The sequence below is a fragment of the Tiliqua scincoides genome, chromosome 1, assembly GCF_035046505.1.
Source record: "Tiliqua scincoides isolate rTilSci1 chromosome 1, rTilSci1.hap2, whole genome shotgun sequence".
Taxonomy (NCBI): Eukaryota; Metazoa; Chordata; class Lepidosauria; order Squamata; family Scincidae; genus Tiliqua; species Tiliqua scincoides.
The window spans coordinates 26330052-26343281 of record NC_089821.1 but is presented as its reverse complement, the minus strand read 5'-3'; the positions used below and the strand labels follow the sequence as shown (position 1 = coordinate 26343281).

At 44.4% G+C, this 13230-nt stretch overlaps 1 protein-coding gene across 1 annotated transcript in view; it reads right to left on the bottom strand.

Annotated features, from left to right (window-relative positions):
• Positions 1-13230, bottom strand: part of TP53I11 (tumor protein p53 inducible protein 11) — a 60528-nt gene that overhangs the window by 2989 nt on the left and 44309 nt on the right. The window contains exons 3-6 of the mRNA XM_066633017.1: positions 6805-6863; positions 5190-5238; positions 4835-4931; positions 1919-2020 (exon numbers count right to left, since the gene is read on the bottom strand). Coding sequence (XP_066489114.1) covers positions 1919-2020; positions 4835-4931; positions 5190-5238; positions 6805-6863 — 307 coding nt within the window. The remainder of the gene's footprint in view (positions 1-1918; positions 2021-4834; positions 4932-5189; positions 5239-6804; positions 6864-13230) is intronic.

Here is a 13230-nt window from a genome sequence, read left to right as displayed (position 1 = left end):
CAACACACATTTTGCTTCCTTAAATGTTACACCAGTTCCTGGGTATATTTGGGGCGCCGATTAAAAAAAAATGGCATTTATTCTGCCCTACATCATGGCTTCCTCATGAGAAAGCTGCTTGAACCATTCATTAATGAGGCTATACTCTATCTCCAAAACTAGAGAGGGCAAAACTATGTGATGGGGCAAAACGGATGTCATTTTTTGAATCGGCACCCCAAATTCATATCAAACCACAATAAAGTTTGGGGAAAACTTTTCTGACCCTCAGTTTTGTAAGCCTGTGTTACCTGACACAGAGAAACATGTCATTTTCAGGTCAGGCTGAATGACATGGGCTGCCCCTAACAGTTTGGGTTCTTAGAAGCAAGCACATGGCTGGAATAAAGTGTACATGCCCAATTTAAAGGAGACAATGTCAAGGCAACCAGAAAGTTTTGTCCCAGGCAACTGAAGAGTTCAGTTGACACCCAAGGTACTCGCTTTGTGCTCAAGTATCTTCACTTTCAATTTATTTTAACAAACTAACATTCCAAGTTGAGAACTGAGCTGAACTTTCGCAGGTTTTCATAGCTGTGCATATAAATGTGCCTCTTCACAGCAGGTGACCTCTTGCGCAACTAATCAAATGGTACACAGTTCCATTTGTTCTTTATATACCATTTTTATATACCATGAGTTCTTTATATACCATAATCTGCAAGTCCCACCCCAGTGCATGTGACTGTATGGAGGGCTGGTGGCAGAGTTAAGCCAGGACTGTTACCAGTCACATTGGTCGAGGCACTAAAGCATATAGAAAAGACTCTAAATTCTTTAGTTCATTGAAATCAGGAAAGCTACACAATTTCCTCTCTATGTACTTTGGGTTCAGGAATGGCACAGTCTTCTGGAAGTGTGTTTAAAAAAAAAAAAAAACAACCCAGCTCCGAAAGCCCTTTTCATATTTTCTTCTAGCATCCAAGACCTGCATCTTCTGAGAGACCAAATGAGTTTAAAAATACTGAAAATGGTATGTGCTCTTCAGTAATTGACAGTGAACAAAACAAACATCTGAAAACTTGGTTTTAATGTAGCTCTATTCTTGTTGCAAAAAAATATTGAAAGCAGAACTTCTAGGCAGGCCTTAAGCAAAAGATTCCCAAATGCTTTTCCTGCAGAGATGCTACCTAAGTTCCCCAGACTCAGAATTTTTGAGAGAGAGAGGGAGAGAGAGAGAGAGAGAGAGAGAGAGAGAGAGTGTGTATCTGTCTGTCCGTCCCAGGTGGGACAGACACCCAGCTACTGAGTAGAAGCTTGAAGAATCTTGGTCCCACTTCACCAGCACTATCCACAAACCTGTCACCCCACCTTAAACAACCCTTCACTTGAACAAAGAGCTTTTTTCTCTCATCTCTTCATTGCTCTGGTCACAGCATGCCACTGTTAAAGGCTGCAGCACCAGGATTTTTTTAAAAGATTTCCCCCCCCCTTCTTTTAGAAAAGAGAGGTAAAAGCCCAATAAGAACTGTAGTCTTCGTGAGAGATACTACCATTGCAGAAGATCTCAAAGGCTAAAATTTCCACCAGCACCTTCATTTTCTTTCTAGCTTTTTGAAAAGAAAAATACAAAAAAAAAAAAAAGCAAACATTCTGAACAGATCTTGTAAAGCCACTTTAATCAAGGTATTTTAGGGTTCGGTACCTACAACAAGCGCCAGAGATCAAATAAATGGAGCATTTCTCTTTAGAGTCTCTGCCCATTCCCTTCTCTACATTTGTGACACCCCATTTCATGCACTGTTTAGTTAAATCAGGGGGGGGGGAGGAAACTGTAGTTCCAGCATTACTTTACTCTCTCTCCCTCACACACACACACAAACTCTAAGAGCTTCCACATGTATTCCCTTTGATTCTGTCTCTAAAGAGGTCTACTTACCCAAGAACTGTACCCCAAAGTAACATGCTTCTGTCAACAGAGTCCAACGAATGATGACCTTTTCAGCTGTATACAGGGCATTCCACATGATGAGGGAGATGCCTAAAGGGAAGTATGAAAGAGAGCAAGAGGTTAGGATGCAGCTGCTTCAGTTAGCCAAAGAAAAAGATCAACAAGACCAGAAGATAGATTCTGGTCTAAAGATGTATTCTGCTTCTAAATCTTCCAACATTCAGAACTGGCAGATCTAAGAGTGGGACCTAGTAGCGGTCCTGGTGCTGCCCGGGACTAGGTGTGAAAAAAGATCTGCCCAGCACCTCACAGCACAGTCACCCTGTTTCCTGTTGGTCGGTCAGCTGGCTGTGCTTTCCCAAAGCCCCGCGGCCCTTTCCCCCCCTCGCTCTTGCTGCTGCTCCAACTTGTGGGTGAGGAGGACCCAGAACCAGAACCCAAGAACCAGAACCAGGCGAAGCCCACTTGTTTCAGTGCTCTTAAGGGGACACGAGTGAGCCCCAAAGCAAGCAGGCAGCCGAGGAGACTCGCTGACATCAGCCAGTCACTTCGCAGAAGCACTGCTGGGGTGTCTCTTTAAACTTTCCTCTGAGCTGAGACCAGATTGTGAGGAGGGGGCAAACCCCATGAGTAGCGCAGAGTGGTTGCAGCAGCAGGGGGGAAGGGGACCACAGGGCTTTAGGAAAGCACACCCTTGTGTGTGTGTGAGAGAGATCCCAACGGACCAGCAGGAATCACAAGGTGCAGCAGCTCCTTCCATGGGGCAGCTTCCACAATGGAGGGTAGCACGATCTGGAAATAGGTTCCCCGAACGCCTGGAGACTATCAACCAGCTTGCTGCACGAGGTAAGTGAAGCTCCTCCTCCCCCCCCACCCACATTTTTTGTTGAGAAACATTATATGGATGTTTTTATAACAGATTTCTGTCACTGCTGGAGAAACGTCATTTCTGGTTTGGCTACACGAAAATTTCTTCATAAGCGGGGGGTTTGGAGAACAAAACCCTTGCGCATAAGGAGGTTTGACCTGTATTTGCTCATGTAATTCATGTTTAAAGTATCAAAAGCTATGTCCACAGACTGCTGCACTTCTATCACGTACCACCAGGTGCCGCTGCAGGCTCACAGAATAAGCAGAGGAACAGTTTTCTAGTGGCACTATAACCCTCTGTGCCTACCAAATTCAAGCCTGACCACCACCATCCCTGCAAACCTAAGATTACATTACCTGCCCTCTTATGCCCGCACCCCTTTGCACAATCTCTTTACCCTGGCTTTGCCCCAAACCACTCCCTAAAAGATAATGGGAATGAGGTACCCAAGGAAATCTGAAACTACTAAACACTGTTGGAACTGAAAATTCGAGCCTATACTTGTCCATAAAGCAGATTCATTTTAGGCAGCAAGCAAGAAGTTCTCCCACCAGACAGGGTGTCCTGTCAGGGTGTCCTTCCACCCAAACAGAAGATGGCATAGCTGAATATTCTCCCATGAAAGACTCCATGCACTTACTAGTAGCAAGGGAGAAGGCTGCTTAGTTTTCTAGGTGTAAAGTTTTTGGTTTTGTTTTTTGTTTTTTTGGCTTTTTAAAAGGAAAATCTATACCCTACTTACTGAGGAAAGAGGCATTTTTTCAAGTGGTGTTCCTCTTATACTTAGCCAGGAGAGAGTATCTGCCCCTATATATCGCAGCACAGTATCTTTCTACTAGCTATTTGCTGATGTTTGTTCTTCATCTTTTAAAACTGTGAGCCCTTTTGGACAGGGAGCCATTCTGGTTTTCTCCAAAAACTGCTTTATGAATTTTTTTGTTTGTTTGTTAAAAAGCAGTACAGGGAATCTCCACTGATTCTCCACCTATTCACTTACCTGTGGTTTGTTGCCGCGTGGCCCCCTTCAGAGGCAAGGGGAGCTCTGCTCCCCTCACCTTTGGAGTGTCCCCTAAGCCCAGCAGAAGCTACAGGCAGGTGTGCCTCAGAGCCCAGCAGAGTCCGTGGATGGACAGGTTCAAACTGAGCCCAATAGTTTAAAAAAAAAAACAAAAAACACGCTACTTCTGGGTTCATGGAGAAACCAGAAGTGATATTTTGATGCCTTTTAAGGCATTAGGAGGCCCAGGGAAGCCCCGGAAGCCCCTCCTAATGCCTTAAAGGCATTAAAAATGCCATTTGTGCTTTTGCTGAGAAACTGGAAGTAGATTTTTTTTAAACTGTTGGGCTCAGAGGACCTTATGGAGGCAAGGGGAGTGGAGCTCCCCTCGCCTCCTGAGGGTGGGGGGACATTAACCGGTATCCGTGGCTTCAGTTTACCATGGGGGATTCTGAGGCACACATGTGTATAAGATATTCTTACTATTATTATTTTTTTAATTCTCACTAACACTTAAGGTCAGGAGCAATTTTCCTACCTTTTCTGATGTTTGTCCGAACGGTTTTGGTAGCCACTAAAATGGCAAATCTGCAATGGGCCAATCTTTCTGCCAGGGGAAACAGTCGTTTAATGCTCCAGCTAGTCAGCAAGATCACTACTCAGTCTGACTATGGAGACTGCAACCTTCTGAAACCAGCAGTGAGCCTCAATCTCTCCCCATGCTTTTGTTCCAGCACTCAAAGGGCCATTGCCGGGCCCAAAAAAGGTCATGTTGTTGTTGCTTCATCCAATGCCAGTTATCTTAGTGGTTCATCTGAATCTGCTTTTAGTTCTATCTGGTTCCCAGCTTCATCTTTCCTTAACTTGCCAGTTGTCAGTTTCTGCCCTTATTTGTCCCTCATTGCACCCCTCCCACAATACAATGTTCTGTGGAACACCAAATCTAGACAGTCATTTCATGTAGTGGCACTGCACACACACACACCCCAATCTAGTCACAGACCTCTCCTCCTTTTGGCTACAGAACATTACTCACTAAGCAAGGCACCTCCATACAGACGGACAGGCGTCTTGCTGTTGACAGACTCTTCTTCAAAAACAGCATCGTAGAGCTGATCAGGAAAGGTGAGAGCCTAAGGACAGCAAACAAAGCAGCAGGAGAGAAACTTCAGCACCTGTGCCTGAGCCTGGTTCACTCCGGCAGAGCAAGAGCAGGCACAGTTGTGCCAAGTGTGACACTGACAAATGGGAAGCAAAGGGGCCCTTGGGTAAAACCAAGAACTGGCAACGACAGATAGTAATGGGAAGGGGAGTCTGTTCATTTGCTATGCCAAGCACAGCTGCTTAGGCTTTCAGATCCCCAGAGGTTCTGCCCCAGACTGGGAACTTACCATGATGGCAACCCCGGAAAAGATGATGGCTGACACAAACTGCCAAACCCTGAAAGAAAGATCAAATGCAAAAAGCTTGTCATTGTCTGAAGACAAATCTCTCCCTCAGCTAGTTTTGTATTTTAAAAAGTTTGTTTCCACCAGGATGGCCGATATGGCAGTCCCTGAAATGAGCAATATGTAGAGTACACCCCCCCCCCAAAGGCAGGGGCAAGAGCAAAGGAAGTGGGCTTCTCTTGAATGGTTATAAAGCATTTGCAAAATCATTCAGCTACACATTAGGTTGAAGTGACCACAAGGAGAGAGAACAGGTGTTCTCATAAAGAATGGACATTTTGTACACTGGTTATATAAGAGCACTGGTGGCTCAGAGAAGTCTTAAAGATAGACATTAGCCAATTAATAAGTGAAGACACGTTATTTTAAATGTATTTAGTTATCATCAGCTTTACTTCTCTTAGCGAAGTGTCTCTCCATCTGGCTGATCTGTTTCAAGAGAAAAGGTCCTCACTGCTATCACAACAATACATCCCAAGAAGTTCTCTCTTAATCCAAGAACAGAATGCTGATAGCAAGTACATATACTAGAGCCACAACACCCTTTGGACACACACTTCTGCCTTGCCTGAATTTTCCCAGCTTGATTTGCTTTGCAAAGTTTCATAAGAAGACTCTGCAAATAAGAGAAAGAGGCAGCTTATTCTTCTTGCAATCCCTTAATTGTGGTTTTTTAACCCATTTTTGCCCAGCCTACTGGTGTACGTATTTGATCCCTGTTGCATATATGCAAGGTTGGGCAGAAACAGTTTAAAAATGTTCATAGTAGTCTACAGGCTGCATCAGCTCGTCAAAGTGAATGTAAGAAGCAAGGGACATCCCCAGTGTACTTGGAGAAATGTGCACATCCCGAGCTTACACATAATCCCACCACACCCTTTGATTCTCTCACACTCCAGCTAAACACAGAATTTTTCTCAATCTTTATAACGCACCATGGCAACACTGAAAATCCAGTACCAAGGTAGGCATCAAAGCAAAGCTCCCAGATGAAGAACTTCATGGAAAAGTGTTGTTACTGTAAATGAACCACATGTTCTACAGTTGAACAAGGAAGGTGGTCCCATATCTCTCCTCTTTATAGGTGAGCACTGAGCTGCATTGGTGAAACATACGGTAGGGACATGCCAACACTGAAGGCCCTTCTCCCATGTCATATATTGGAAGCATCCATGGGATGCTTCTTGAACAGTGTACAGATGTATGGTGGGTTCCTGCTACTGTAAGAGCTACAGAGCAGAGAGATGCATCTGGTGTAACTTAAGAACATAAAAAGAGCCCCGCTGGATCAGGCCATAGGCCCATCTAGTCCAGCTTCCTGTATCTCACAGTAGCCCACCATAAGCCCCAGGGAGCACACAAGACAACAAGAGACCTGCTTCCTCGTGCTACTTCACACATAACTTCACACACAACACCAAGTTACGAAGAGACTTTCCCCAGACCCCTAAGTCATGGTTAACATTGACAAAGTAAAAGTCTTGTGTAGAAGACAAGATTTAAGAAGAGATGGAAGAAGCAAGAAGCTTCTAAGCAGAGGCTCTGCCTGGAAACTTACCTGAGACCCAAGGGTTCCCTCATTGCAAACTTTATTTCGTTGCCCAAGACTTGACTGATCTGAAATGCAAGTGAAAGAATTTAGGTGACGGATTCAGCAAGCCCCTTGGAGAGATGGCCTACTAGAACAACATTTGAGGATAAGAAAAGATTCCTCGACCTACAAACAAGCCATGTCTTCTTCCCAGATGAAACAAGGCATGCAATAATCCTTGTTATGCTACTCTCCACTTCCAGGGGTGATCTTTCTAGTCTATGGGAACCATGGTTGAAATTGTGGCCACTGAAATACTCGGCATTTGTTGCTCTAAACATGTAGAGGGGAACCACCACCAACACCTATTAACAGAGTGTTGCCACGCTCCTGCAACCTCACCCAGAACTCCAGGCAAGTGGAGGGCATGGTCAGGTTCAACTCATCACAGGGCTGGTAGATACAGTTTGCAGACTCCCCAGGTGGTAAGTGCCACACAGCAAGTTGTTAATCAGCCATGATGTAGTAAATGGGCTGTGTTTCCATCTATGAAAACACAGACCAAAGGGGGCAAAAAAGGGGTCTGAATTCCTTGTTCCAATTAGGAGCCTTCTTGTATTATTCTACAAAGAGCAGGAATAAACCATCCCAAAGAGTTGTGTTATATGTGCAAAGAACTATTATTACTATTATTATTTATTATTATTATTATTATTATACTTTATTTTTAACCCGCCTTTCTCCCCTAAGGGACTCAAGGTGGCTTACAAACAAGGTTAAAACAACAACATAATTTAAAAGCAGATAAAAACATAACATATCATAAAAACAGTAGTCAGATAAAAACTAATCCGGTAAGAGCATAGGGCAGCAAATTAGAAAAGGATCAGGCCTGTGAGCAGATGTTGTTAAAGAGATGTTTAAAAGGCCAGGAACTCAGAAGGCTTGTCTAAACAGAATCAAATCCCCATAACGATAATTTTGGAGCCAGGTAAAGGGCAGATGATATTCCAACCAACATGAACATTCTCAATTAACTCAAGGCTAATAAAAATTCATAGGGAGATTTTAACAGGCATAAACATGATAGAGCAGTGATTTTCAACCTTTTTTATCTCGCACACTAAAATGGTCAAGGCACACCATCAGCTTTTTGACAATTGACAAAGGCACACTGTGCTGTCAATGGGGGCTCAAATTCCCCAATGGTCCTATTAATAAATGACCCTCTCCCAAATTCCCGTGGCACACCTGGGACAATTCGCGGCACACCAGTGTGCCATGGCACAGTGGTTGAAAATGGTTGTGACAGAGGCTGCTTATGTTGAAGTGGGGAACTGGAAGGATAAGACGGACCACTTCTCCGATAGCTTCCCCCCCTATTAAGATGTTACCAGGGCCAAAGGAAGAAAGGATCTTTTTTAAAAGAAAAAGAGACAGGAATGGAGCAGCAAGATCAACAGCAAACTATTTTGTTGCCAATTGCAAAGATGTTTGGTATTTCAGAAAATGATCTCAGCAATAATCATGCTAAAAAAGACAACTGGCAACAATGACTCTCTCCAGGTACATCAGCAAAGTACACACAAGTCACAGGAAAGAGAGTCGTTTACTAAGGAAGTGAGAACAAAAGAGATTTAAACAGTCTTTGGTGGCTTCCTGCCCATCTCCAACTTAACACTGCCAGCTGGGGAGAGAAAGGCAATTTGCACATTCTTGTGATTTCCTGCATTCAGCCCCACAAAGGCAGCTCTAATGCTGGCAAGACAATCTGAATGTTGCTTCCTTTGGCTCCTTTCAGGGGCCACAGGGCGGGCCAAGACAACACTGTTACAGTGCCATGATCAGGGAATGTTTAGAAAAGGATTATTCTGGGGCAGTTAGGAGCAGGTGGGCTGTATCAAACAAAAGGCAACCTTAATCCAACATGGTGACAAGCTCCTTCCATCAGGCAGATACAAGCAAACATTTTTTTGTTGCAGTGGACTCTGTCCAATGTGGAGCTAGTCGGTCAGTCAGTCATGCTCAATTCAGTGTGTCTTTCCTTTATGAAAGGAGTCTCCAAACTATGGCCTGAGGTTCTATGGCCGAGGTTCTGAGGCCGAACTATGCCCTGAGCAACACAGGTTGCTGTGGGCCACATCTGGTCCACTGGAAGATTGTACCTGGCCAGCAGCATGCTGGAAGAGAAAACATTCCAGCGCACAGCAACCTGCTGACATGTTGAGTAAACCCAGAGCCTTTCACCGGAGAGATGCTTCTATGGAAAATCCCCACAGAAGGCTCTGCGCCTGCGGGGATTCCCTTAAGCAAAATACCAGCAACCTACTAACACGTCCACATGTAAAGGTGATGGTATGTATAGGATGGGATGGAAAGGTTGGTATTTGTAAATTAAACAGTGTGGCCCTCGTCCTGAAAAGTCCGGAGACCCCTGCTTATGAGAAGTTGCAATGTGGAGACAGCTTTATTTCAGTAGGTGTGGCCAGTACCAGTCAACTCTTTGACTTTCCCACATTAGAAATAAGAACTAATTAGAAATTAGTTACTAATTAGAAACATTAGAAATAAGAACTAATTTCAGTTTATCATTTTTGGCTTATTTCTCCATGGCGGAGGTTTTACTCAAGAACTGTTTTGCTGGATCAGACTGAGCCCATCTGATCCAGTGTTCTGTTTCCCACAGTGGCCCATGAGGTGTGCCTAGAAGCCCACAAACAGGAGATAAAGGCAGACTTCTCTCCCACCATGGCTCCCCTGCAATTGGTAATTCAGGCTGCAATCCTAACCTCACTTTCCAGGGAGTAAGTCCCATTGAACACAATAGGACTTACTTCTGAGTAGACCTGGTTAGGACTGTACCCTCAGTCACATACCACCGATGAACTTGGAGGTAGTGTGCAGTCACCATGAGTAGCAGCCACTGACAGACATGTCCTCTATGAATTTGTCCAATTCACTTTTAAAGCCATCATGACACCATGAGGCACTGAATTCCACAGACTAATTATGTGCTGTTTTTGTTCTCCAACATTTAATTCAGATCTAACCTCTGGGCATACATTTTAACCTGGAGTGGGTAAAACAACCCCTTCTTACTTAGTGCTAATGTTCAAGCTGTCAACATTTGCAGGTCTTACTTAAAATTCATGCTTAAGTTTCTAGTCCTTGTGGATTTAGAAAATTGTTTGGAAGCATGATGACAAGAATTATAAAATAGCATGAAATAATATGTGAGTTAAAGGCATGCTTCTTGGGGGGTGGGGGAAATCCCCAATAGATGGCATATAAAAATCACGAAGGGTGGAAAACTACAGTTTTAGTTACCTTTAATAGATAGAACCAATTTTAGAATAAGTGCAGCACACCAACTAACAATTGTGTTATAAATCTGATGTATGAATGACACCAGCTCAAAAGTCACCCAAAGGAAGCCATTGTGAAGTGAGTTGCTAGGCTACAGCTTAGGTTCAATGTTAAAAGGCCAAATTCATTAATAAGAAAGCAGCTTAACAAGCAGTGTTCTTGCACATGAAAACACAATCAGAGCCCCACTGGATCAGGCCAAAGACCCATCTAGTCCAGCTTCCTGTATCTCACAGAGGCTCAGTGATTACACTGTGATTGACATTAAGGTCACATATATACAAGAACCCATCACCTCAACCAAAGCAGAAGGCAAAAATGACATGAAGATCAGACCAGTATGCACAGTCCTTGCTTTAAAAGAAAAGAAAAAAAAAAACAGCCTAGAAGGGGCAGTCACAGGTCTAAGAACATAAGAACAGCCCCACTGGATCAGGCCATAGGCCCATCTAGTCCAGCTTCCTGTATCTCACAGCAGCCCACCAAATGCCCCAGGGAGCACACCAGATAACAAGAGACCTGCAAGGCTTTCTGGGAATTGTAGTTAAGAACATAAGAACAGCCCCACTGGATCAGGCCATAGGCCCATCTAGTCCAGCTTCCTGTATCTCACAGCGGCCCACCAAATGCCCCAGGGAGCACACCAGATAACAAGAGACCTCAACCTAGGCCACACTGTGGAGGTTTCATATGCTGTCTTCAGGCAGCGCTCCCACAAATGTGGGAGAAGCATGCCAATACACAAGGGGTGGGTGGGGAAATATTCTTCTGGCAAATTCCAGAGCTGGGCATAGCAGAATAAGATCGTAGTCATCCACCCATTTAGTCCATTTTTCCCATCGTTTCCCCATAGTTAGAAGTTGTGCTCCAAATATTTTTATAAGCAAATCAAGAGAAAAAAATATCTAGCAACACTGGCCTTTTCCCCCTGGGGCCCTATTAAAGTGCATTCATTCAATGATGAATCAACATCAGCAACTTCTTGCCGAGTTCTACGCTCTTGGAGCTTCCTTCCATTTTTTGTCCCTTTCCTTTACAGCCTTCTTCCAAGGTCTGAGTAGCCTTCAGGGCACACTATACATAACAGGCAGTCCCACCAATTCTTTTTCATTACAAAAAACCCACAGGGGGCTAAAATCAAGAGCAGAGGAGGGGCAGGATGGAGTGGCTGCTTATCCCATTTCCTGTTGTGTTTCAAGTTGAAAACTGGTCTGCTTTTGGTTTCCGTAAGAGAAAAGACAGGATAACCCCCCAGCTTGCGTTTGGATCATTTCAGTCTCCCCCAAGATATTTTGTAGCAGACTTTAAAGTCACCAGAGTCCAACAAAAACTTTTCAGAGGAAGACTCAAATCCGTATGTGTGTAATAAGAGCTCTACACTATCAAACTTGCTTATGAATGCTGAAGGCTAAATTACCCAATTCTTCTGTACCAGATTATTTTCTCCTATATAAACTGCTACGAGGGACGATCTGGGCCATGGTTGTAGCATGGGCTACAACTGTTAACCTCTTACACCGCCCCAATGACAATTTCCCGTCCTGGGGTAGACTACCACAAGCGTGGGACCCCGATCAAGCTAAAGCTCCCTCATCCCATGCCACAGTTGCAGTCCTGATCAAGCACCCCACGTGCTCTTTAGGAAACTACAAAAGAAGCATGTAGTGGAATGCTTGATGCAACATGTAGTCTGGCTCCAATTTAAGAAAAGTCTGACTAGAGCAGTTCTGCAAAGTGATATGCTTTACAGTAGAGAGAGCCAGGGCAAATGGATGTACAATTTTCCTGGGTATCTGCACCACATTTTACATTTTCAGCACTAAATGCTCATAATCCAGGCCCTGTACAATGGCTGCAAAGAAAGAAACTTCTCCCAACTCCCAGAAAGAAAAATCCCTTCTCTGCAGGTGAAGCTTGTCAATTTTAGGGGATCTCTCTTTAGCTCTCCAAGCTCAATCCTACCACCTTTAGCAAGACATTGCACATCCAGCCACATCTATTATTTTTCCTCTGACCAGCTTGCACCAAGATTTGTGCATTCAGCCACTTATAAATTCTTCCTTCCAGACAGGAGTGCAGAATCAAGAATAGGACCCAGAATACTTGTTCAAACTTCTGGAGCTACACTGTCCATACTGGGAATAAAACCTAGTGGAGCAATTGTTTTTCTAGCTCAAACCCATGAAAAGTTATGTCCCAATATTTGTCAAGTTAAGGTCTCCACTGCTTTGCCTTTGTGGTGACTTATCTAGAGGTTCACTCCAACAGAAACAAAGGCCAGAACCACAGTTTCTGGTAGCTGCATTGGGCTGCAGGCTTAGTGTTTGTTGCTTTCTCTTCTATGATAGAGAGTGCTGTGGCATGTGTGAGTGTGCATATTTTTAGTCCATTTTTCCCATCATTTTTAGTGAAGACCCAAGACAAGCCTTGGAAACTCCTCCTGAAACAAACCCCCTTAATACACTAAGGACTCTGCAAGCTGGAAACTTATTCAAGTTTCCCTTCAGAGACTTGGGGCAATAATTATGCATGCTTATTGCGTGGGAGAAGCTCCTCCCCCCCACACACCGCAAGTGGCTTTCACAGACTGTCTAGGCTCACTCCTTGCCTGTAGCCCTCAGTTCAGTCTAGAGAGCCACTTCCAGCCACAGTATTTCACCATGGTCTGGACCAGGGATGCCCAAGCCCTGGCCCAGTGGCCACTTGCGGCCCTTGGGGACTCCGAACCCGGCCTTTGGGGAGTCCCCAGTCTCCAATGAGCCTCTGGCTGGCCAGAGACTTGCTGGAGCCTGTGCCGGCCCGACTCAACTGCTCTCAGCATGAGGACGACTGTTCGACCTCTCACCTGAGCTGTGGGACGAGGGCTCCCTCCACTACTTGCTGTTTCACGTCTGTGATGCAGCAGTGGCAGCAAACAAAAGGCTGGTCTTGCTTTGTGCAAGGCCTTTTATAAGCCTTGAGCTACTGCAAGACCTTCATTCATTCATAGAAGTTCCATCTCTAATAAATTCATTTACGTAAATTTATTCAAATTTTAAATGTAAATTACTTTTTTCCTGCCAAAATGTTTGGACACCCCTGGATAGG